We start from the raw sequence: 25,709 nt of genomic DNA, 5'->3' as shown, positions 1-25,709 counted from the left end.
GGAGCCAGGTGAGATGGACAAGCGGTCCAGCGTGTTGGGGGAATCAGGGGTGATGTTGTGCTTTGCTTGGTGGTGAAGCGCTGAGGTGGGTTAGGAGGTGATTGTGTGGGTCCCGTGGAGTGAGATGGAGCGGGAGGTGGTGGCTGGTGAACGATGTCAGGAGTATCTCTGGGATGATCTGGCGAGGATCCTCCATGTAGAGAAAGTCTATCGTCTTGTGAAGCTGGAAACCAACCAGGTGATGAGAACGATGGCTGTGGGGGACTTGGTACAGATGGTTGTGTAGGTGGTGATGACGGCGTGAACGGGGCAGCCAGTGGATCCAGTGGTGAGTGATGGATGTGTCGTTTCGCCATGGGTATGGAAACCTTCTTGGGTGAAGTGAGGCGGAACGACTCCTGTGGGGATAGAAGCCTGATGTCAAGCTTCATTGGCGATAGCGAAGACGATGGTGCGGGTTGGAGATGGCCCGGGACGAGTGTCAGTTCAGCAGTGGCGGGATCGATCACTGGTGTGGGCGGACTGAACTGCGTGCCAGACTGGGAGGCTCTGGTGTGCGCTTCCTGATGGGACTGCCGCTCAGCTGGGTCCAAATAGATGCCGCAGGTGCCACAAAAGTAGTTCACGACGAGCTCCTCACGCTTGTGACACCTGGAGAAGTGTTTAGATAGGTGTTTCACGGTATTGACGCGTCGGCTCTGAAATTTACAGCCTTTATGTGGGCAGTGAAGGTCTTGAGCCGAGCGGTCCGTGTTAAATGTCACTGTGCACTTCTCAGGAGGAGATCCGTCACCTTTAAGCCGACCATGATGCGTGCAGTTCCAATGACTGCTTAGAGCGTGACGGGTGCGGAAGTATTGCTTGCAGTAGACGCACCTCATTGCAAAAAGTCAAGTTGAGGTAACGTGTACCGCCAAACAGACGTGACACGATCTCTTGTAGCCACGCAAGCAATAGAAACAGCCGAAATACCAGCAAAGTTCGAAAAATAGGGGCCAAATTACGCTTTGTTAGCGGTATGTGGCGGGAAAACGCGCGAAAATGAACGGCACGCGTCAAAAAAGTTAAAATTTGGCTTAAGTATGGTGTCAAATATCGGCCCGTGTACGGCACGTACAGCGAAGTAGGACTCCTGGCAGTGCTGAATCGGCCGCAATCGGATAAAAAAAAAGAACCCAGAAATACTGTAATAACTCGCGTGGCCACGGAGAGAAGGTACAAAGTGTCGGGCCGTGTAAAAAGTGCTTTCCAAACACTAGCGAGCGAGTAACTTTCGATGGGCACGCGATACGCTTGACTCGCTGAACAAAAATATGCTCGGGAAAGTCTGGGATAAGAATCGCAAAATATCGTCGGTTGTCACCGATGTAATAACAAATAGTCGATAGGTGCTGCGGAGTGTACGTGCAGGAACAATTATATGTTATGGTTGGGCGAATAGGTTCACTGCACGGCGAGAAAATAGCGGCGAGGATGGTCGATGCAAATGTAAACAAACAGTCGGTCGGGAATATATAATCGCGTTTGTGTAGAGACTATATATCCCGAAATAAGTAAAGAGGCGGTTAAAATGTTTATCCCTCGATACAATCGCCGTGAAATAGTAGCAGCAGCAACTATCAGAGAGAGTTCGGTGGAAAATGCGGCAGATCGATGAGTTAGCGACGAGAAAGTTCCGTATTATGTGACGGTATCAATGTCACGCGATAATTGCTCGGTCAATTGAGCAGGCAAGTCGATAGAGTAGTGATTTAAATTCGTTACGTAGCAACCGAAAAACAGCCAACGGTCGCTTTTTCAAACTTCGGTTGAATCTCTCCAAATGACAAAGCGAATGTTATAAAACTGAGTGTGCTCGGGTAGAACAGCGATATCTCTCCAGCGATAGATAAAAAGTTCAAATATAATGGATTGTTTAAAAAAGTAAAGACGAATTTAAAATCGTAGCTAGGCAACCGAAAAACAGCCAACGGTCGGTTTAAAACTTGATAAGATTTCTCACGAATTTATTGTCGAATTCGTGCAAAATTCTGGTTGTAATGCTATATTGCCGGTGCTAACGCAAATTCGATGCGATGTTTGAGAGAACGATCGTCCAAACGCGTAATGGGGTCGTGACGGAATCTCGAGCAACTCGCTTATGAAAGTTCGTCTTCGCAATATCGGTTTTCTAGCGATATATATGAGTAGAGAATCGCACACAGTGTTCGTAGCAATACGAGGATCAATTGCAGGAAAAAATTACGTGGTTAAAAGCGATAAATGGTCCGAACCGAACGATGTAGGGAAGTGCCGGTCGAAAGTTCAAATTCTGTATCGCTTCGTAAATGAGTCCAAGTACGATAATACCAAAGGGTCTTCCAATTCCAAGTCCAATTCCAATTCCGATATAATCCAGTGACGTGAGCAAATCCAAATTCAAATTCAACTAACCTTAAAGAGCGTTATCCAATTAGCGATCCAATTAGCGATCCAATTAACTTTCCAACGAACCAATTAACGAAAATTGATCAAGTATAGCGTTGCCAATTAAGCTGATAAGCCCTAAGTAAGCTAGCAAAGAGCATAAGTTTTCAGCATATTTTTTCTCTAAGTAAACAAAAAGTATAAAATAAACACATCTACAACGTGTTAGATTAAACACTTATCATAATTGCTTTTGCCTTATTTTTTGATACATCTACTATTATTTTGTTGAGGAATTAGAGCCCCTCGTACACCCTAATCAATCTAAAGCTATGGGTTTGCAAAATTTCTTACAAAATACTCCCCCTTCACACCCATGACACTTGTCTATCAATGATAATATTTTCCACAGTAAAATTGCAAACGTTACAAATTGCTAACTTTGTGGATTTGTAACCCAGTAGACTTGGCTAAATTTCTGCATTTATTTGCTATTTCTAACAATTTATAACAACATTTTAAACTTTTTTGTAGTTGAAGTTCTGTGTAGGTAAATTGTCTTTTCTTTAAAATGGATTAAAATTTACAAACCATCGCGTTATGTGTATAGAGATGGTCAACTAAATCTACACACAAACAATCAAAGTAAAAATCATTCTCTTACATCATAACATAGGCGGGGTGGGCTGGGGCTGCAGCCCCAATTTCTCGAAATTTGTGTATTCGGGCAAGCATTTACATGATATTCTGGCAAGATACTTACTACAGTTTTAAATTTTCAATATTAATCTACATCATTTCTAGATCATAAACTGCTTCGGTTCTTGAGCGTGAACGGTCTTTAATGGATGGTTTTAAATTGTTTAAATTACTTAAATTTCAGGAGGTAAAATAAAAATCGCGTAAAGTGATTGGGTGCAAAATTTTTCTTGAGACATAATAGGAGAATTTTACATCCGCCCCATTATAATATAAACAAATTACGTCACGAGAAATCGGTCTATTTACTAGCGATATTGCGACGAATATATTCGGTGTTTACAACTTTTAAACGAACACGAACGCCGATATTTTCAATCAGAGCAAAGCTTTTGGTATTAAATTTATCCACATAACGTTCTCCATTTATAAAAGGGCTGAGGTCAGTAAAAGTCTTGAAATGTCTTGAAATTGCGAAAAATCGTCTCCCACACGCTATCCGTTATACATTAATATATAGATTAACAATCGCTGCGATCCCCAAAAGTGATTTTTAATTTTGCATGAAAATTAGGCTTCGTATGGAGAGGCACTGTCCATTCCATTGATTAGATTAGTGCCATTCACTCTATGATTGTTGTTCAAGGAAACTATTATCCACAAGGGGAAAACATTTAGTAGCCAAGCTCTAATAAAGCGTACATATGGCGTCTCGTAAACGACCGTATCGACATCGCGTTTGGTGCGAGGAATGCAGCAAGGAAATTGACAGTGATTATAAGGTCCACTTTCGACGAGTTCACAATAATGAAAAAGTTAAGTGTCATCGAGTGATGGATTCATCGGATTTATCGCAGTCAAAGATCAGTGGTTTCTTTGTAAAAAGTAACATGACAACCAAGGATAATAACCTAACCTTACAGGAAACAGAATCGAGTGCTAGTAAAGATTTAGCAGCCACTGGGTCTTTTGAGGAAAATCTACCTGAGATTAATTTGAAGGAGCCCATAAGCGAAGACCAAACGGAACCAATGAGAACGTTTATTGATGTTGATGAATTAAATCCACTGACGCAGTTCAGAGAAAATAAAGAATTGAATACGGTCACGGATAATGAAAATCTTACTTCCAGTGACGCACTGTTCATCGAAGAATTTAACTTAAATCAAAATATACAACGCGTTGCAACACCAGAATCAACGACGACGTCTAACACTCTAGACACAACAGCAATACAAGATTTAGATTCAACAGCATCTGTTCTAAATGAACAGACTAGAAAGGTTTCCTTAACAGTATGAATGAAGAAGAGATTTCCACCTTGCACGCCCCAAAACAGCCTATATTAGGTGAATATCCTGCACGAAAATTCGGCAGTGAAACATTTGTGCGACGATTTCAGCCTGAATGGTACAAGAAATATCCATGGATTAGTTACGAAGTGGATAAAGATGCATGCGTTTGTTTTGCCTGTAAAGAATTTGGGAAGAATACTTCATTTGTGCTTACAAATTGGAAGAAGTCGTCAAAGCTGGCAAAACATGGCAAGAGTGAGAACCACGTCAGATCCATGACAAGATGGCTCCAGTTTAAAGCAATGGAAAGAAAGAAAACCTCCGTACTACAACAGCTGAATAGTGCACACCAGGACCAGGTTGCTATTAACAGACAATACTTAAAAGTAATCATACAATCTTTGATGTACACTGCACAACAAAATGTTGCAATTAGAGGTCATGAAGAGATTCGGGGTGATATATGGGAGATATCTGATATAAATAGAGGAAACTTTCTCGAGTTACTTTGCATAAGATGCAACGATTTGCCTTGGCTGAAATCTAAACTTCAAAGCCAGCTGCAGACACATGCTCAGTGGACATCCCTGCTATTCAAAATGAACTACTGGAAATAGTAGCAAGTGTCATGCTTGAGAGGATAGCAGAAGAAGCAAGAAGTAGCGACTACTACGGAATAGTTGTCGATGAAACGGCAGACATCAGTCGAACAGAGCAATTATCTCTTTTCCTCAGATATGTTTTCAATGGCGAAACCAAAGAGACATTCACTGGTTTCTATTCAACCAAATCTACGGAAGGAGAAGTATTGTATGAGCTGTTAAAGACAGCCATTGGCAGGCTAGAGTTGACATTGGAAAACATTGTCGCAGAATGCTTTGATGGCGCTGCAAATATGAGTGGCCCTCGCAAAGGACTTGCTGCACGCATGAAGGAGTGCTCACCTCTTAGCATCTATGTTCACTGCCATGGGCATCGGCTTAACTTGGCTACAAGATACGATGACTACAATTGAGCCACTTCAGAAAGCTTTAGGTGTGATCCAGAGTCTCCATAATTTCTTGGAAGGAAGTCCCAACGCCACTCCATCTTCAATGACATCAAGGTCGAAGATGAGGACGAAGATATTACACTGACTATTAAATCGCAGAGTGCTACTAGATGGTCTTGTCGTTGGGCAGCTGTAAAGCAGTAGTAAACCAATTACCTAAGATCATCGAGGTTCTCCTTACACTCTCAAAAGATCGCGATCCGAAGACCTACAATGACAGCAATTCGCTACTTAACTCGATTTGCGACTTTCGGTTCGTTTTTGGTTTGATGGTATTAAAGGTTATTTTATCTAACACCGATGGTTTGAGCAGGTACCTACAAGGAAAGCAAATGGATGTCGCCACAGCAAAGAAGAGTGTTGATGGCGTGATTAAGACATTAATTGATGTCGTTCCCGAAAATTTCGAACTGTTATGGTCACGGGCTGAAATCATAGCACACAAAATTAAGGAGCAAATTGAAGGTACAGAATTCAATTTCAAAGATGCAAAAGTACCAAGATTCCAACAGCCGTCACGGCGGCTCCAAGCTCGTCGGTGAAATGGCTGAAGTAAATGCAGAAGTGGAAAATCGAACAGAAAAAGATTACTATCGTATCACATGCTACTACCTAAGCATTGACAAGATTGTGGCGGAGATGAAATCAAGATTTGAAGGTAGTGATCAAGAGGTCCTATTGGCACTTGCAGATATTGTGTTCAACAGGTCTCCAACCACGGCGAATGTTGAGTTGGTATCACACTTCTATGGTATCGACAGTGAGCTTCTTAGTAGCGAGAAAAATGTCTTTGAGAATATTGACGTTGATTTCCCTTGTGCTGAGAGAAAACGCTGCCAAAATTGTTAAGAGAATGTTCGAAAATGGTGTTCATGAAGTCCTGCCTGTGGCTTACAAAGTATTTTCGATTCTGGCCGCGATCCCGCAACATCCTGCTCAGCAGAAAGATCTTTTAGCGCTCTTCGTCGCTTAAAACCTATCTTCGAAGTACAATTGGTCAAAACGGTTAAACAGCATTGCCCTAATCAATGTGGAAAGAGCCTATGCAAATAGTACTTTAAAGAACGACATGGAAAAGATAATTAACATTTTGGACAGCGACGTAATCGTAAATCTTATTTCTTTTAGTCTTAGATCGTCGCACATTTAACTAACTAAATTTCTTCTCTAGTGTTATATATGACAAAATTTCAAATATCAAATAAAATGTAGTTACTTTCGTAGCATCCTCTTAGCAAATTGTAATGATTTTAGCTTATTAATTGAGATGGCCAGAGACAACATAAGAATATCTATGACGTCATACGTCATATGACGTCATATAATTCGGGCAAATTTAGTCCAGCTCCCCCTAAAAATATGTGCCCGTACGCCTATGCATCATAATACTGTACATATGTACAGTGGGTAATAACAGCTGTACCTGTAACAAAAGCTGCTTTTTCCCTTTTTTTTACTTGGTTTTTGCACTGCTTAACTATCAAGTCATGAATTTCATTGCTTTGAACAGCCTTTGCTCTTTCCACCTAAAACACACGCTCCTCTGCCCCTAACAGGTTCCTGTGGTCTACAGCTAACATTAACCTTTCAGAATTAGAGCTCAGCTGCTTACATTCCTCTAAAATTAAAAAATGCATATTCACAAAAAGGCATTTAACAACAGAAAGAAACATAGTACTTATTTGGGTTTAAGTGACGACTGCACAGGTTTTGTCTTATCACTTTTGGTGGAAGCAACGATGATACATATTGTGCAGGCCATAAAAAACAGACAGTTTATAGATCAGAACCTGACTTCAGCATATGTGAGCAAGAAAGATTATACACTGTAGTTCAACGCTTTGAAGGGCACAGGCTTAAGTCCTCATCTTGATGAGAGCTGGCTTTTCTTTTTCTGGACTGCCTTTCATTCCTAATCTATTTCTAGATGAAATAACAATAAAAACTTTCTTTTTCTTGTAGCTAACCTGGTTAACCAAGGTTATTTACTAAATGGTGATTGTACAAATAGAGTACTAACATAAAACATTCAAGTTATTTGAAGAATAGGACATGCTAACTTAGTCTATGTTACATGATAATCCATAATCATGTAAATTATACTTATTATTGTCATATACTTAAATATATTATGAAGCAACTGTTTAGTCATCTTTGTAAAATGCCTTACTCATACATGCATGTGTATGATAATCACAATAACAGGAAAAGCTTATGCATAGGACGTGGTCAGCCTACTGACCACACACAACGTAAAGGACGTGGTTAATCAACTGACCACAGTCTACGCGCAAGCGGCTAATCCTACATCATTGTACGATCACTTATAAGCAGAGAAATGAAAGATGTAGTTTTGTTTGTGCTCAGTAGAAGTCCACATCAGAAGAAAGCCACAAGTAAAAGAAAACAAACCATTTACGAAAACAACCAAAGAATCCAGAACATTCTATCCATCAACGAAAGAGTCACTGAAAGCAGTTGTCCTAGATAAGTTTGAACACTTAAACATTTATATTATAACGTTTATATTAAAATTATTAGTATATTAAATAAATATCTTAAGAATTGATCACAACTTCTCCACAAAGATTTACCTTTTGATAAGAGCAATTGAACCAAAAGCAGCTATTTTTATTGTTAGTCGGGACGTTCGTAACAAAATTGGGGGCCCACCTGGGAAAGAACTCTTTCAAGTTACTCAATTAAGCAGAAGTCAAAACGAAAAAGAAAATAGAATCCAAAACAAATTGCAATAATTTCAACAACAAAATTTCACATCAATATTTTATAAACAACAAAAAGAGAAAAATCATTTATCAAAGTAAACTTGTGGACCAGTTGTTTCAACATGTCTGCATTTAAACCAGAAGAGTTTATGGTGGAACCAACGTATGAAAATATTTTGAAATTAAGAAAAGATGATTTAAAAGCTTTAGCAAAATATCTTAAGGTCGTATTAAAAAGTTCAATGTCTAAACGCGAAATACAGCATGTAATTTTAAAAAGATTATGCAACGATAAACTTGTTGATGAAGCAGTTTTAGAAAGCAGTTTTAGAAAGCAGTTTAAGAAAGCAGTTTTAGAAGATGAGGTGTAGGCTGTGTCGAAGATTTTGAAGCAAGAAAGTGAATAGTTGGTTTTACATGAGTGAGATTTAAGGTGTCGGTTTTGTCTGTTGTGGTATGTTCCCTGATTCTGGTGGATAAATGGCGAAGTTTCGCCAATGTATCGGGAATTACATACTGCGCAATTGATTTCATATACCACCAGAGATTTAATTGAATCAGGGATTGGGTCTTTGAATGAGAAAAGGTTTTTGATTTTGAATGATATCAAAATTAGTCGAATGTCAATATCTGTACAGAAGTGTTTCATAATGTTGGTTAACAAAACTAACCCTGACCTCAATGTTCAAGTTTTTTTAAATTCAATACAATATTTAGTTTATAATACGCTCGGACGCTCCCATTAATTTATCTTATTTCCTTTTTATTATTCTAATTATTCTTATCTCCTTTTTATTGTTGTAATTTATGTATCATATTACTTTTATATAAACCTTGTATTACTTATTATTTCACTCATACTGAAGATGGCATCATGAGATGTCGAAACATGTCTATTTTCAAAAAACTTGTCGATTATATTAAATGTGCATTAGCAATAGTACTTTTACGAAATTATACAGTGGAATGTCATGTCAATTAGCCATGTCAATTAGCCACTGTTGAATGAATATACCATCAAAGGCTTTGGCGTTATGAGCAAAGGCTGTAAAACCAATTTGCTCTTGGTAAAAGAAAAATAAGCAAAACTCATTCAAGGCATTATAGCCTTTAAAAATGAATCTGTACTGTCAGAGTACTGAGCAGCAGCTTAATTTACGATAAGTTCGCCAGTTGAAAAGTCTCTCGCAAAGTCATGAAATATCAGTTTGATGTTACGCCGTTTTGGTTCTTCAGGCTGCATAAAGCACAAATGATCTTTCAACAAAAACTTTTTACCTAGATGGCACATGACTTAAATCACTGTTGAAGTACTGGAAGCATTTATCACAATAAAAACGTTTGCCAGGGAAAGCTGGGAGTTTAGTCGGATTTATAACATTGTAATGGTCCCCTTGCCTATACAGAACTTCTTACTTCTACGGGGCCCTCGTAAATTACGGTGTTTCTTGCATTAAAATTAATGACAACAATGTAGTAATCAGGCAGAATCCTTTGGATATTTTACTGAGACCACAGGGACCTGGAGAAATATTATCTTTATGTAAAGTTTTAAAGCTTCTTTCTTCTGTGCAATACTTAATAGTTTAAACAGCTTAAGTTTCGAATGCCTGTCTGCTATGGCTTATGCTACAGATAGGAAAGGGCCACAGCAAATATTATCCTTATTCCTTATAGCGATAATAGATTTCTTAACTATTTTGTCTTTAGAATAATCTAATACTTTTAAAGAGGTTGAATTTTTTTACCGGACCCTGTCAGCTGTCGTACTGCAACTACATCAATTTTGAACTTTTTACCTAGATGGCACATGACTTAAATCACTGTTGAAGTACTGGAAGCATTTATCACAATAAAAACGTTTGCCAGGGAAAGCTGGGAGTTTAATCGGATTTATAACATTGTGATGGTCCCCTTGCCTATACAGAACTTCTTACTTCTACGGGCCCTCAGAATTACGGTGTTTCTTGCATTAAAATTAATGACAACATTGTAGTAATCAGGCAGAATCCTTTGGATATTTTGCTGAGACCACAGGGACCTGGAGAAATATTATCTTTATGTAAAGTTTTAAAGCTTCTTTCTTCTGTGCAATACTTCCTAGTTTAAACAGCTTAAGTTTCGAATGCCTGTCTGCTATGGCTTATGCTACAGATAGGAAAGGGCCACAGCAAATATTATCCTTATTCCTTATAGCGATAATAGATTTCTTAACTATTTTGTCTTTAGAATAATCTAATACTTTTAAAGAGGTTGAATTTTTTTACCGGACCCTGTCAGCTGTCGTACTGCAACTACATTAATTTTGAACGATGTGTGCAGAGGGATGTTTTCGTTACTACCGTGAAATTGGCACCACATTGGGAACCACATTCAACACAACATTCATTACCACATTCAACACAACATTCATCACCACATTCAAAAAAGTTGAGGTCAGCTTTAGTACTACATCGGCTCCTTGGCCCAATTGACTTCTTTTCCCATTTCCACCTTGGTAAGCATCAAAATCGTACAATATTCCACTGTCACCTGCTCTACACCAGACCTTGAATCCCCATGGATGTGGTTTACTCTTGATATATTGTCGAATGGGACTTGTCCTTCCTCTGTATTTACACATCATTTCATCAATTGAATTGTGCTCTTCTGGAATAAGTTTCAGGCAGTTTTCTCTCATTTTTTCAAGCCATGGTCGAATTTTCCACAATTTGTCTCTCTTGTCATTGTCAGATACCAACAAATTGTTCACAAAATGAAGCATTCTCAACAAAAGCTGAAATTGATTACGACTCATGACATCACAAACAGGACTGTATGCAGTAGCAGATTCCCAATACTGTCGAACTCCATTCCACATCCTTACAAGCCCCATATGAAAAAACATACAGATGAGTTGTTCTATCTCTTTTTTATTAGTGTTTATTGAGTTTCCAGACTTTTGGACACTGTATTCATTGGTGCTTGTCAGCAAATTTTGAAGCATATCATCACTCACAAATTGCTTAAAATATTGAAGAGGAGTTTTTGTTTCCATGTTCACTGGGGCTTCAATGTTTGGACCAGTAAATGTTACACTAGTTTCCGACACAACAAATGAAGTTTTTCTCCAACTCGGCTTACTTGTTCGTATTGAAGCTAGGGGCATGTTATCATCATTGTCATCACTATCATCAATTTCCCCACTCACATTTTCAAACTTACCATCATCATCACTGCTGCCAGAGTATTCTCCCTACAGAAAAAAATATTTTCAAGTGAAAAAAAGTACTGGTTAGCATGATTGGCTTCTTGAATAATCAGCCTTACTGAAAATTGCTGACAAGTTTATTTGTATTTTGATATTTGATAACAATCAATCTTCTTTATTGCTATTATAGCATTTCTATTTTGGTTTATTCCAGTGTCAGTTAGCCAAACTAATAGGAAATCTAAATTTCATTTGTACAAAAACCAATACAATCAGCAAAGCTTTTAGCTGTATCTGTTCCCAACATTCGTTGTCACTGCTGCTATCTGAATCACCAGCATCACTATTGTCACAATCAAGGATGTCGAGAACATTGTGAGCATCAAAATGTTGCCTTTCCATCACCTAGAGATTTCATTCTAGTGTTAGCAAGTCAGTCTACACTTCCAGTAGTAAATATTTATTGGGATATAAACGTATTATTAGAGTAATATGATACCGGAAATTCATATCTATAATGATGATACATGATTGGATAATTGATCATGGACTTTGGCACTAACACTTATATATATACTAAGTTCTTTGTCTTGTTGACATTCTATATCTTTTAGTTTTCTTATTCTGTTCTATTGCACTGCACGTTGTATTTGGTTATGTTATATTAAAATGGTTACTTAAACATTATAATTCTAATAGGTTATGGGCCCAGGACGCAAACTGTCCTACTAAAGATAAGTAATTTAAAACTTAAGCAATGTCTTTTTCGGATAGCGCTCTTAAGTTCGCAAAATTGAATGGCACGAACTACCGGTCATGGGCTTTCAACATGCGGTTATATTTGGAAAGCATGGACTTGTTTGAATTCGTCGAAGGTAGTGCGATTGCTCCTAACGACGATGCCGGTGCTGATGTTCGAAGGAGATTCAATTCCTCCGCGAAAAAAGCATGGACGTATATTTGCTTGGCTATCGAGCCGGATCAGCAAGTGCACGTGAGAGAAACGATAACGGCAAAGGAAGCGTGGGACGCTTTGAAAAGTCAATTTGCCAGGGAATCGTTACTTCAAAAGGTTCGTCTTCGCCAGCAATATTATTCGTCAAAATTTCATGTTGGAGGGAATATGTTGGAGCATATAAACAACTTAAAATCATTACACGAGCAACTAAAAGAAATGGCGCAAGTATCGATGATACAACTAAAAAAATGGGCGCAAGTATCGATGATAAGGAACTGGCAATGACCCTGTTGGCTAGTTTGCCAGATAAATATAAGCCATTAATAACGGCATTGGATGCTGTTGGTGAGAATGAACTTTCTTATGAGAAAGTGAAAAACATGATACTAAATGATGAAGACAGAGCTAAAGATTCCGAGACCAGAAAAGAGGATGCATTTTCCGTGCAACGTAACAAGTTTCGAGGTGGGAAACAACGTGGTGGTCAGAATGAGAACATTTATAATCGAAAGAAAGGCTTTCGTGGCAAGTGTTTCATTTGTGACGAGAAAGGGCATCTAGCAAAAGACTGTCCGCAGAAGAAGACGAAGCAGTTTCCAAACAGTGGCAACTCTTCAATCAATAAGGGAAACAAGTCTGCTCAGCTTGCAGAAAACGAAGAAAATAGCGAAATCGATAATGGTGATGCGTTGATTTCAAATTCATCAAACATTACAAGGAATTCAGATTGGATTATCGACTCCGGTGCAACCCAGCACATGACTTACGATTTGGAAGGCTTATGCAATTACGTAGAATTTAAGCAACTCTGTGTAGTAAACCTTGGAGATAACCGCTCTATTTTAGCGTATGGCAAAGGAACTTATAAGGTAAAAGCTATTCTTGGCGACGGAAACAAAAACATCTCTTTGCAGGATGTATTGTATTTACCTGACATAAATAGAAAATTATTATCTGTTCGAGCGATGGTAAGACTTGGAGCTATTGTTACTTTCGAAAACGATGTTTGTAACATTCGACGAAATTCAAAACTGTTAGCAGTGGGAGAACTACAAGGAAAACTGTACATCTTGAAAATTGTCGAGCATTATATGAATGTTGCAAAAGAACAAAGCTTTGATTCAGATTTGAATTTATGGCATTGCAGATTGGGACATCTTGGAATAAACAATGTAATGAAACTCGTCGAGAATGATATGGTCGATGGAATAGGCAATGTAACAGGTAAAAATCAGTTTTGTGAAGCTTGTGTGTTGGGAAAACAGCATCGTTGCTCTTTTCCAACGAGCTAAGGAACCGTTCGAAATTATACATAGTGATGTATGTGGACCGATACAAGAGAATTCCATTGGTGGATCTCGATATTATGTCTCCTTTATCGATGACTACACCAGATATGTACAAGTATACTTTTTGAAGAACAAGAGCGAAGTTTTGGAAAAATTTAAAGAGTTTTTCAACTATGCAAAGAATATCTCTGGTAAGCAAGTTAAGATTATACGCACAGACAACGGTGGTGAGTATCAATCAAAAGAATTTGAGTCGTTTTTAAAGGACAATGGTATCACACATCAAACAACTGTTCCGTATAACCCAGAGCAAAACAGAGTTGCAGAACGGATGAATTGTACGATAATGGAATCAGCAAGAAGTATGTTGATGCACTCACGTCTACCCAATAAATTCTGGGCTGAAGCTGTAAATACAGCAACTTATCTTCGAAATAGAAGTCCAACAATTGCTTTGGACGGTATGACTCCTTATCAGTGTCTATTTGGGATAAAACCTGATGTAAGTAATCTGAAAGTGTTTGGCTGCGTAACATATATGCACATTCCTAAAGAGCAAAGGAAAAAGTTGGATGCAAAATCTCTCAAGACAATTTTCATGGGTTATCCTGATGGGACGAAAGGGTTTAAGGTATTTGATCCAATGTCGAAGAAGTTTTATAAAAGTCGTGACGTTATGTTTCTAGAGCAGCAATTTTATAACTTTGAAAACAAACAGCGTGAGCAAAAACTCATTGAAGATGAAGAAAATCGTAATGTACATGATGTTCATGTAAATAGCAATGATGAAAGCCAATCAATAGAAGATCGAAATGCTGAACATGAAAACGGTAATGTTGATGCAAGAGAAGTAGATGATTGCAATCGAGGGGGAGAAAATTCTTACGAAGAGAAATTCATGAATGAGGTTAGACAACTCAAAGGTGAAAGGATACGAAGAGCACCTCAAAGATTCAACGAAGAATGTTACACAGTCAGCGACTTAACTGCAGACATCAGTGAACCCAACAATATAAAAGAAGCAACAACTGGAGAACATGCGAATGAATGGAAGAACGCAATGATCTCAGAATACAATTCGTTGAAAGATAATCATACTTGGGATTTAGTACCTTTACCAGAAAACAAAAACGTAATCGGGAGTAAATGGGTTTACAAAGTAAAAAGAAAAGCTGATGGTTCAATCGAACGATTTAAGGCAAGATTAGTTGCTCAAGGTTATGCTCAATCATATGGAGTAGATTACGAAGATGTGTTTGCTCCAGTGGCAAGATATAATACCATCAGATCATTATTGGCTGTGGCAACCATGTGTGATTGGTAAATACATCAAACAGATGTAAAAACTGCATTTCTTCAAGGAGAATTAGAGGAAGAAATCTATTTACGGCAGCCTGATGGTTTTGTTGACAAAGATCATCCTGAATATGTTTGCAAGCTTAATAAAAGTATATATGGTTTAAAGCAAGCTGCAAGGTGCTGGAATGCCTCTATATGTTGACGACATGCTCCATTTCTCCAATTCTATTGAGATGTTGGAAAAAGAAAAGTCAGGAATTGCAAATAGATTCCATGTTGAAGATCTTGGTGAGATTCATTATGTGCTAGGGATGAGTATAAAACGAAATCGAAGATTGCGAACATTAACCATTAATCAGGAGAAATATCTACAAGGAATACTGAAAAGATTCAACATGCAAAATTGTAAAGCAGTCTCAACACCACTTGAATTTGGAAAGAAGTATGAAGTGTTAAGTGAAGGTGAGAATCCAGTTAATGTGAAGCAATATCAAATGGCAATTGGATGCTTAAACTATGCTACATTGATAAGTCGACCCGATTTAGCTGTTGCAGTTGGAACTTTATCAAAGTTTATGGCAAAACCAGGACTAGAGCATTGGAGAGGAGTTAAAAGGATCCTACGTTACATTCAAGGTACATTGGATTATGGTCTAAAATTTACCACAGATGGCAATGATCCAACATTGTCAGGATATACAGATGCAGATTGGGGTGGAGATATAGTGACACGTCGATCTACTACAGGGTACATATATCAAATTAATGGGAATACTGTGAGTTGGTGCAGCAAAAGGCAGGGATATGTTGCAAGATCAACAACAGAAGCCGAGTATGTATCTTTAAGTACAGCATGCCAAGAAGGAGTCTGGTTGAGAAAACTTCTGGATAGTATCTCAATAACACAACAAGAGCCTACCATCATCTATGAAGACAACCAAGGGGCTATTGAGCTATCAAGAAATCCGAAATTCCACTCTCGGACAAAACATATAGATGTGGCATACCATTATGTGAGAGAGAAAGTTCACGAGAATATCATTTCTGTTAAATATTGTTCCAGTGAGAATATGTTAGCGGATATATTTACAAAAGGACTTAGTAAAGATACTTTTCAGAAATTCAGGAACATGTTAGGCGCTATCAAGATTAAAGAACAATGAACATTCAACTGATTCAAGTATAATCATTAAGTGGGAGTATTGGGATATAAACGTATTATTAGAGTAATATGATACCGGAAATTCATATCTATAATGATGATACATGATTGGATACTTGATCATGGACTTTGGCACTAACACTTATATATATACTAAGTTCATTGTCTTGTTGACATTCTATATCTTTTAGTTTTCTTATTCTGTTCTATTGCACTGCACGTTGTATTTGGTTATGTTATATTAAAATGGTTACTTAAACATTATAATTCTAATAATATTGACTATTAGGCATTGGGCATTGTGAGCAGATTTTTGACTCCAATGTTACTTACATGGTCTTTATATTCTCTTATTCTTATTCAATACAAAGTAATTACCTTATCATGTTGCTTCTGAGCGATACTGCGTCCATTATATCTTTATTCCAACATTCTATATTATCTGCTATGAGGCAGAAAGCCCAATGTGACACCAATGTACACAAAAGTTTTGACGAAGTAAAATAACACATACCTTTTGAATCTAGAGCACATTATTGATTTAATATGAAAATAAACACTAAAAAAAGCTCAAATATATATAAAAAAGTAATTTCATACCTTATATAATCAAAAATATCAAACATATTTGATGTGTGTTGATGGACTTTGGACTTCTTGTTGATGATGGCCAATTTGTATATTGGATACTGATCGCCATATATAGAATAACCAATCAAATTCACTCATTTTGTGTTACAAGTACGTCACGTTGGGTATTGGTGCAAAATTTTATCAAAAAACTAGAATAGCTGGAATACAGAAGTCCTCTGAAAGGAATGTTACACATATGTCACAAGGGGCTTTACAGGGTTAAGTTGAGATTTTCAAGTCATTGCTAAACAAAGGCCTGTAAATAAAAAACTACACGGTAGAATTGTTTTAAACTTGGCCATTTTTGTAGATATTTTTATTGTCTATATCATATCCAAAATCTGTTTATATCATATCCAAAATCTGTCTATAACACTATCAAAATCATTGTTGATATATGGTTACCAATGTGCGTAATATGTAAATAAGTAGCGGTTCCCGTTCTATTGCAAACAAAGGCGTCTAACTTGTGAATCAAACGACATGCCTAATTAGCTGACAACAGTATTTAAAGTTTTTTATTCATTTTGAAGTCATATACATTAATATATATGAATAACTTTTTTTGCCCCCCTCTTCTTCCCCGTGGCTTTCTTCTTTTGTTTTGTGGGCATCTCCACTTTTTGTGCCCAAGCTGCCCACAAATAAAGCATCTCACATCTGTAAAAAGTGTTCGCACTCATTTTACTTGAATAGTTCTAGCGTTACTTCCTATAAAAGATGAATTACCTCTTAAAAATTGGGACTGCGTCGACGCTTGGTGCATTGGTTGATCTGTTGGCTCCTGATGCTCAATAGATGGAGCTAAAATTAAAATGGAAGAGAATTTTTTATCGGCTAAGAAAAATGAGGTTTTTCGAACATTTATTTTCAATATAAAACTGCACCTTGGGTACGTTGACTTTGTTGTTCGCTCGGCGGAACCTCTCCATTTTTCCGCAAATGTTCTTCAAACACTGTAAAATTATAATATATAACTATTTTATAAAGCTCATTAGATTGACTTGAAAGGATATTTTTATTTACAGCGAAATCTTTGGAGCATTTCGTCGTCCATTGTTATGGTTTTTCCCCCACTGTTTGGGGTAGCCACTTCGCGCATTGCCTCCTCGTTTTTGTCAGCATCTATAATAAAAAATTAGTCTTGTTGTTAGAAGAAAATATGAAAATATTGATGAACTTTTCTTTCTTCTATTCAAAAATATTACCCATTGGCGAAGAGATATTTTTTTTGAGATTCAACTCAACTGTTTAGATTTCAACGTAGTGGCTGGTCTGTAAGCTGTGAACAGTGAATAGGATGTTATGTTGTAGGATGCTTTGGTGTTAGTATTTTGAGACGAGGTGACATTTTGGCTTGAGATAAGATTACAACAACATAGCCAATGACTGCACTGCAATTTTGGGATGATTTGCATATCTCAATAGAACATTGACAGTTCCCTATTTTCATTAATTGAAGTATATTCAAAAGCATTTCATCGATTGTAGTTAACTTTAGAAAATTACATTGCTGATTAACATACCTTTTTTGAATAGGTAAGCAGTGGCCTTTTTTGATTTTTTGGCAACGAAATAACCAAACCGTTCTGATTTACTCGCTTTATTTTAATTTGCATTTCTTAAGGTAGCATTCATAAGGTAGTATCGTTGAATTGTGCCAACATACATGCATGTAAGTGGTGGAAAATTGATGGTTTTTGGGCTAAAGTTTTGGAAGAGTGTGGACATCCAAATCTAGTAAATTCACGCAAATACCTCTATATGATGTGGCGACGAAATTGGGGAGGGTTTCAAAATGCATACGAGAGTGAACAGCAAAGGGAAACAAACATCGCTAAAAAGGAGGTAAATTATTGTGAATAAGACATTAATACATTGTTTGTGTAATTAACCCTTATTTTACAATGACGATGCAATCTCGATTGTGCATGCAAACAGTGAACTCAATATTTAAAGAACTGGAATGATGCCTGAAAGCTGAAAGCAAAAATTGAAGCCAAAAAATCTTTGTCGTCATCATTCGTCATCACTCGTGTTTCTTCCGCGTTCATAAATAATTTGTATTTTTTTGGACTTTAATTTGACCTCAGTTGATTTCATTTTACTAGTCTGTTTTATCTTCATCAAGAAAACATTTTGAACTTAATTTACTTCATGCATGAGTGATTGTTTGAATGACATACCTAACAGTAAAGACTCCATTTGAATAAACAAACGTTTTGCGATAAAGAAACGAGGAAAACGTCTAAAATCTTACTTTCCTAATAAAGCCATGTGATTAAATGAAGCTAAAAAATATGTTTAACCGCATTACGTAAAACGTTGTTAAATGCACATATCTGTTCGTGAGGGTTTGTTTAAAATTTGTTGACAGAAGCCTTCTTACAGATAATGCACGGTCGTTTGCAAATTTGTAGACACCCCCATTCAGTGAAAAATTGGAGAATCGGGACAAGAAAAAAGTCCTATGGAGCAATAAAGTGAGCAGATTTTTTCTTCTATTATTGTCAAAGCTAATTTGCAAGCAAGGCATGAAAATAAAGAACGCAAGTCAATTGTAAAACCCCTGTCATAATCTTTATATATTTGTAGGTTGTTGGCTCTAGCATTCCGGGAAGTTGTATGCAATCACAAGAGAAATGGAAAAAGGAGATGCATACAAAAGCTCCTATATCAGGTGAAAAGAACATATTTATTGACACAAATGACTTTACACCATTGACATGTTTAGGGGAGAATGATAAGTCTGCAAGAATACAAGTTAAGAAAGACGAAAATATGCAAGTAGAAGTGAAGACGTTGGAAACTGTTCTCCAAGATAAAAAGTCAGCATGTGCAACACCCTCTAGTCATATTCGTGTTGCTACTAGGCAGCGTCGTGCCCCTAATGTGTACACTCCGAACTGCAACGAACAAGCTGTTTATTGCTTTTGCCAACGAGAAGACACTGGCTGGTATTTAGTGTGTAATTTTGAGAAGGTAGGATGCATGAAGTACTATCATCCTAGATGAGTTGGTTTGGAGCACTTGAAAAATAAAGAAGATGGAGAATGTTTTAGTAACTGTCTAGATGGTGTTTCATTCATGTGTCCTGTATGCATAAAGAAAACGGAAGAGGAAACAAGTGGCTGGATGAGAAACAAGGGTGTAACACGTGTGCAAAATAGTTCGAAACAAACAAACCGAGCCAATGCACATTTGTTGACTGAAGAAAATGAATGTACGGTCATAGAAGAAGTTAGCAGACTTAACAGCCCAAATGTTCCAACTAATGACGAATTATTTACTGCGAAGAATCAAGATGCTGAGATTGAAGGTGCTTGGAAAGAAGAAAATATAGTTTGCTCTTACTCATCAGATGACGTGAATTACGATGACATGCCAGACGACGTGAATTACGATGACATGCCCAATGACGTGATAACGCTGACATGCCAGATGACGTGAATTACGATGACATGCCAGATGACGTTAATTACGAGGACATGGCAGAGGATGTGAAGCATGATGGTATGCCAGATGACACATCAATAACGCTCAGAGAAATAAGAGACGACGATCTAATACAGAATTATAAAATCAACAGCTTAAAAAGGAGTGATTTGACGTATGTTTCCAAAGACAAAAAAGCAATTGGGAATGAGAACGGGAGTGACAAAAAACCATTTGATGCGAAAGAAGCTGTTCATATAAGACCACCAACTGTCAACATTTTGCCAATTCCTCATGACACCTTAGGTCGCATGATGGATTGTCCAAAACTAACATTTGATTCATTCTTCACTGCATAATGTCCATCAGAAGCATTGTTTACACTAAGTCAGGATGAATAGTCGCAGATGGTACCCACGTATGTATCACCAAATCGCCTTCAAAACAATTGGACTAAGATAATTGCTGGACACCTGCAACTATCTAATCCATTTTGCAGTTTCATCTTCGACAGGCATTATGTTCAGAAACAAAACTCACGTAAGCGACGTTACAAAATCTATTTCAAAGCTAATGGTCGATGTATATTTGAAGACTGTTCGTGCCGCTTTACTCTCGCAATGAGTAAAGATGATTTTCATCAAAAAATTGTTCACATGAAATACACTGGTAGCATGAAACATACAAATAGTGAAAGAAAATCTCGTCCCATTTAAGGAGAAGAACGCGCTCAACTCAGGGAAGAATTCTGCAGTGGCCTTCTTAAGCCATCCGTTATGTATCAGAAGAAAAAACAGGATGTTTTCCATGATGCAATGGCATCTGGAAATAGAACAGGCTGTGGCAATAAACTTGAAACCATGAGAAAAATTGCAAGTGAAGGAAAACAGTTGTTGCAACAAGATAAAGACCTTGCATGCTCTCTGGAAAAAATAAGAAGAACGCTTGTTGAAAAGGAAACTGCACGCGAATTTCCACCATCAAAAGCCCACGATGGTTTCGTACATACTATTGCAATGTATCCTCTCATCGTTCACATGTGGATAGAGAATCAAGTGCGTTTGTGGCACGATAGATGCAAGGATATTTCTTATCTTGACGCAACAGGAACATTGGTTGCTGATCACAACGGGAAGCGCGTCCTTTATTATGCATTAGTAATACGCCATCCAGTAAAATATGAACCATCGTTTCCAGTTGCAGAAATGATGACTTCGGATCATACAACGGGAAATATTCGCTCATTTTTAGAAAGATTTCGGCGAGATGAATCAAAGTTATATAGAGGGAATCTATCATCTCCAAGGCAGGTAAACACTGACTATTCAAGGGCTTTGTTAATGGCAGTTTTGCAGGAATTCAATAACGAATCAATGGCTGCATTCTTCAAGAGAGCTTTCAGGATAGTCAATGGAAGAAGTCTTGACAATGATTTATCTCTTACAGTACCTCATGTTGGATGTAGTCATTTCATGCACATTGTTCACAGGTATCTCAAGAAATTGGATTCTGCCGAAAAATTTGTACGGCCTGGAGACGAACTTAAGGAGAAAGAAGAAAATTTGTATCGTTTCAACATGTACGCCATGTCCTTGCTTGTGAATGCCAGGACTCTACACGAATTACAAACGACTTTAGAAGACATTATTATATGTTTATGCAGCAAGAAACAAACAAAGATGTTAAGGAACGCATATGCAAGAGTTAATGCATGCATCCAAAACATGGACAAATTGTGTTCTGTATACATTTCCGAACTTAAGAAGGAAAGCAATCACACCAGTTTGGATTGCAGCGACTGTGAGGATAGTGTAGTTATCCAATCTTCCAACCCTTTTGTCGATTTGTTTTCTACCATCGTTGGGAAAGTTAAAGGATGTGTTGAGAAGGATTCAGAAAATTCCTGCAAATCACCAGTAAATGAGAATCGTTGCTATTGTCCCAAATTTCTCTGCTTCATTACAAAGTATTTGAGTGAGATGGCATTGTGGTCTGGTGTTTTATTAGGAGATATGAAAGCTATGGGGAGAACGGGGGAATTCAACAAAGTAGCTCTTGTAAGTTTTTGTCGTTCACATCGGCAAACGCTAAGACTGAAGGCTACATAGAAGGAGCTATGCGAAATCTCAAACAGGAAGACTTCCTTGGAAAAAGACAGTTAAGAGCTGACGTATTTGTACTGCAAAATTATGAGCGCATACGACGTCGTGAGCGAAATTATGGTGATGGATTGCATGCTTACTTGAAAAAACAGAAAAAGAGAAGGTATGAAAAGAAGACAAAGAATATCGCTAACACAAACAATGAATCTGATAGTGATTTGCCAGAAATGACATATCACACAAGCCAAGAGAGATGGGGTAAGAAAGACCCGGAAACTCCTAAGCAGAATCCAAAGCTTGGAAGGTATCAACAATCACCATCAATTCCACTGAGTGTAACTCCAGATTTAAAGAAAAATAAAAGCAAAAGCAAAACGCTACTCGATAAAACAGACAGAGATACAACATTGATGCAAAGTTCACCAGGTAAAAGAAAGTTTATGAGTGATATGACGTACAAACAGAACGAAGCAGATAGTACCTATTCCGAAGTGGCAGTTACGAAGATGAAAATTGACGATTTAACAGAAAAAAAATAAACATGAAGATGTTCAGGTCATAAAGAAGGACAAAACCCGTAAGATATTAGTTTCTGGTGTATTTTGTCTACCGATTCTATAGCTGCTTGAAGATCACCAACTTTATCAACGAGAAAGGACGTGTTTTTTATAGCATCCAGTTTCTCATGAAGAACTTTTCTCAACTTGGGTGTGTCGTGATTTTGAAATTTTCCTTCGCACAATTTAGAATTAAAAGCAGGATGAAAAGACTTTTCGGATTTATCTGCAGTGCTTTCGATGTCGCATTTGGTGTCTTCCGGCGTTTCTATGGTTGTTGATTTCTCCTCTGCTGTTTTCTCTGAAATATCATAGTTTATAATGGTGAAATGTTCATTATCAAGTGTAATGAAAACGCTATTTCTGTAGTGATCAGGCAAAGAGTCGAAACTCCACTCTAGATTGGCGGAAAATATTGCAAAAAAATGTTTGCAAGGGTAATGAGTCTTCTTCCAAGCTTTGCAAGAACACTCTGGTTTGCTCAAATTTACAAGATGCCTTTCACGTGGGTTGGCTAAACTTCTGATATGAAACTCCCCCTTTTGGAAATTAACTGCTGAAATGTCAGAGGTATTGTACTCTGTGGCAGCATAACGACTTTTAAGGCAATGTTTTACGAATTGTGGAGATCTGTCTCTTAAATTGGAACGCTTTTGTTATACATTGCATATGCACTACTAAACATAAGGTTTTTTTGCATATAGCCCCGGTGAGAGTCAGGAATGAAACACTCTACAATTGTGATTGCAATGCCATTCACAGATTTATCCACTGATCTTGGTAAATATTCGTATTTAAATAGCTTGTTCATTGCCTCTGTGCCATTGTTAGTGTTGACGACGTTCACTGCTTGTTGTGTTTGAAACGCATGGACCCAACGTGCCGAACACGAAAGCCATGTGTTTTCAGTATATTCTTTAACTTTTTCATAGAATCCAGACTTCCGTAAGTTGGTGACTTCGGCATCATACTCACTCTCTGTGCTTGCAAATGATATTCTCTGCATTTGGCTCAGGAACATTTCCTGTACTTCTGGTGTTAGGTTGTGCTTCTTTGCTTTTGACCATCTTTGCATGGCTTGAATTCTGTGGAAATCGCAGATGTAGACTGTTATGTCATGAAACTGTTCTTCGATCGCCCCAATCTCGGCTGTTGAATAGTCGACCATGAAATACTTAGGGGTCCAATCACGATTCCATGATTTGACAATGTTCAAAGCTTCACTGATAGATACTCTGTCCTCTGCTTGGCACATGAACTCGCCACGAGTTTGTAGCCAACATTTTTGTGAACACAAATGAAGAACAGGGGTATCGCATACTTCGTTGTTTTGTATGTAGCATCCATCAAAACAAGCTCGTATCCATATCTTGTCAACAAACGCTGCTGCCATTGTTCTTGATGAACAAACAAAAAGCTTTGCTCTGCAGATACTCTATCGCTGTCGTTATTTCTCTTTGTCGTTTCCTCTCGCATCCTATAAAAAAAATTCGAAGTGGGATCTTTTGCTTTCCACTCGTCAACTTTCCTTACCAGTGCTTCCTGTTCATCGTCGCAAGATTTGAAAGAAGAAATGGCTCTACCAATGTGATTTCGAATGTCTTGCCGGATGGATAGTATCGTCGATTTGCTTTTTTGGGAACCTGTGTTTTTGGAACATCTCGAAATAGATCGTTCTCTACGAAATTGTCCAGCCATCGCTTTACTTCAGCAACGCTGGTAATATTTTGTTCGACCAAATCATAGATTTTTTTCACGACACGTGAATCGACGTATTGGCCAATTGATAACTCAGTTCCCACTGGGTGTTTTTGGTGAGCAAAGCTTGCGGTATCCTTAGATAAAATCGCGTGGACCTACGGACTTTTGCGTTCTCTTTATTAAGGGCCTCGTTTAGTTTAGTTAGAAGCGTACGTTTGGCAACTTTTATGGCGTTGTTGGATTGACAAGCGTTTTTGTCCATGAAGTAATCATCAAATCTCGATGCAGCGAATTTGCAAAGTTGCAGGGCACTGGAGTTTTCGACTGTTTTGTAGTCTAACTCGCTGTTTCTTTTCATATTCGTGGTCTCCCACAGACTGTACACTATAACCTCCTCTTCCATCCTGGATGTGTAATAAAGCAACGCAATTTTTTACCCGCTATATATATGTAAAAAGCCCAAATATTTCTTCTTTAATGTATAGCGAATGTAATTCTCTTTCTTACTGAATAAGATTTTTTAATAGTTAACTCTACAAACATTTTTATAGGCAGTGTTAATAACTAGAAATTTTTGATAAAAAGACTGTTTTTTACATCTTTGATGTTGTTGTCTGGTGATTGATCATTGATGTTGATTTACGTACCTTATTAGGTCCATGGAGACAATGCCGCGTTTCTGTGCTTTTTATAGAGAATGGCTTGCCAAAAAACGAAATTGGAAGATATCCTCTTTTGTCTTCAAAAACTGCATGATCTACGAGAACATGTATTGTAATTCATTCTATAGCTGAGTTACAACATCTGCGCGATCATTGTTTTTCATGTTTTCCAATTAACCCATTTTTGGAAAAAACGATATTTTCAATTAAGTGTGTTAAGTGGGATTATTCAAGCGTATTTGCGTCGTCGGGATCTTATTTCAAGCAACACATGTATTTGTCCAAAAACTCTGACCAGCCAACAATTTAAAAAAATATAATATAAAACAAATTCTGAAAAAACAGGACATCTTGAGATTGCAAAATATCAATCAAAACAAGACGAGAAGTGAACTGTAAATTTTCGACTTTATTTCAAAGTCATCCTCAGACATGTATTTGTAAACCTTGCTTGCGGCCTAACTAACATTAGCATGATTGGTTTCATGTTATCCGTGTTCATTTAAGTTGCTTGGATGTAGCGTAGCCTGGGGCAAAGTGCGAC

At 37.7% G+C, this 25,709-nt stretch overlaps 2 protein-coding genes and 1 pseudogene across 2 annotated transcripts; all 3 read right to left on the bottom strand.

Annotated features, from left to right (window-relative positions):
- Positions 1-9,327: 9,327 nt before the first annotated feature.
- On the bottom strand, positions 9,328-11,769 carry LOC124458382 (piggyBac transposable element-derived protein 3-like). Its single transcript, XM_047008408.1, has 3 exons — positions 11,638-11,769; positions 10,594-11,412; positions 9,328-9,414 (listed from the first exon to the last, which is right to left on the bottom strand). The coding sequence occupies exons 1-3, from the start codon at positions 11,767-11,769 to the stop codon at positions 9,328-9,330; spliced, it is 1,038 nt and encodes a 345-aa protein (XP_046864364.1).
- Positions 11,770-17,096: 5,327 nt separating this feature from the next.
- LOC124458045 lies at positions 17,097-17,826 on the bottom strand. Its single transcript, XM_047008154.1, has 4 exons — positions 17,735-17,826; positions 17,596-17,664; positions 17,438-17,512; positions 17,097-17,368 (listed from the first exon to the last, which is right to left on the bottom strand). Exons 1-4 carry the CDS (start codon positions 17,808-17,810, stop codon positions 17,217-17,219), a joined length of 372 nt encoding a protein of 123 aa, XP_046864110.1. The 5' UTR covers positions 17,811-17,826; the 3' UTR covers positions 17,097-17,216.
- Positions 17,827-22,801: 4,975 nt separating this feature from the next.
- LOC124458381 lies at positions 22,802-25,347 on the bottom strand (annotated as a pseudogene).
- Between the last annotated feature and the right edge of the window lie 362 nt (positions 25,348-25,709).

This window comes from Xenia sp. Carnegie-2017, unplaced genomic scaffold (genome assembly GCF_021976095.1).
Source record: "Xenia sp. Carnegie-2017 unplaced genomic scaffold, XeniaSp_v1 HiC_scaffold_6, whole genome shotgun sequence".
NCBI lineage: Eukaryota > Metazoa > Cnidaria > Anthozoa > Malacalcyonacea > Xeniidae > Xenia > Xenia sp. Carnegie-2017.
Note: the sequence above shows the minus strand (reverse complement) of the source record. Positions and strands in the feature narration are given on the sequence as shown.

Coding starts and splice junctions, on each gene's coding strand:
- LOC124458382 (XM_047008408.1), bottom strand. CDS start 11,769: ATGGAAAGGCAACATTTTGATGCTCACAATGTTCTCGACATCCTTGAT. Junction 11,413..11,637: donor AGCTAAAAGCTTTGCTGATT/GTATTGGTTTTT, acceptor TTTTTTCTGTAG/GGAGAATACTCTGGCAGCAG. Junction 9,415..10,593: donor CCTCAACTTTTTTGAATGTG/GTGATGAATGTT, acceptor TGCTTTATGCAG/CCTGAAGAACCAAAACGGCG.
- LOC124458045 (XM_047008154.1), bottom strand. CDS start 17,810: ATGCGCGAAGTGGCTACCCCAAACAGTGGGGGAAAAACCATAACAATG. Junction 17,513..17,595: donor ACAAAGTCAACGTACCCAAG/GTGCAGTTTTAT, acceptor TTTTAATTTTAG/CTCCATCTATTGAGCATCAG. Junction 17,369..17,437: donor GCAGTCCCAATTTTTAAGAG/GTAATTCATCTT, acceptor CACTTTTTACAG/ATGTGAGATGCTTTATTTGT.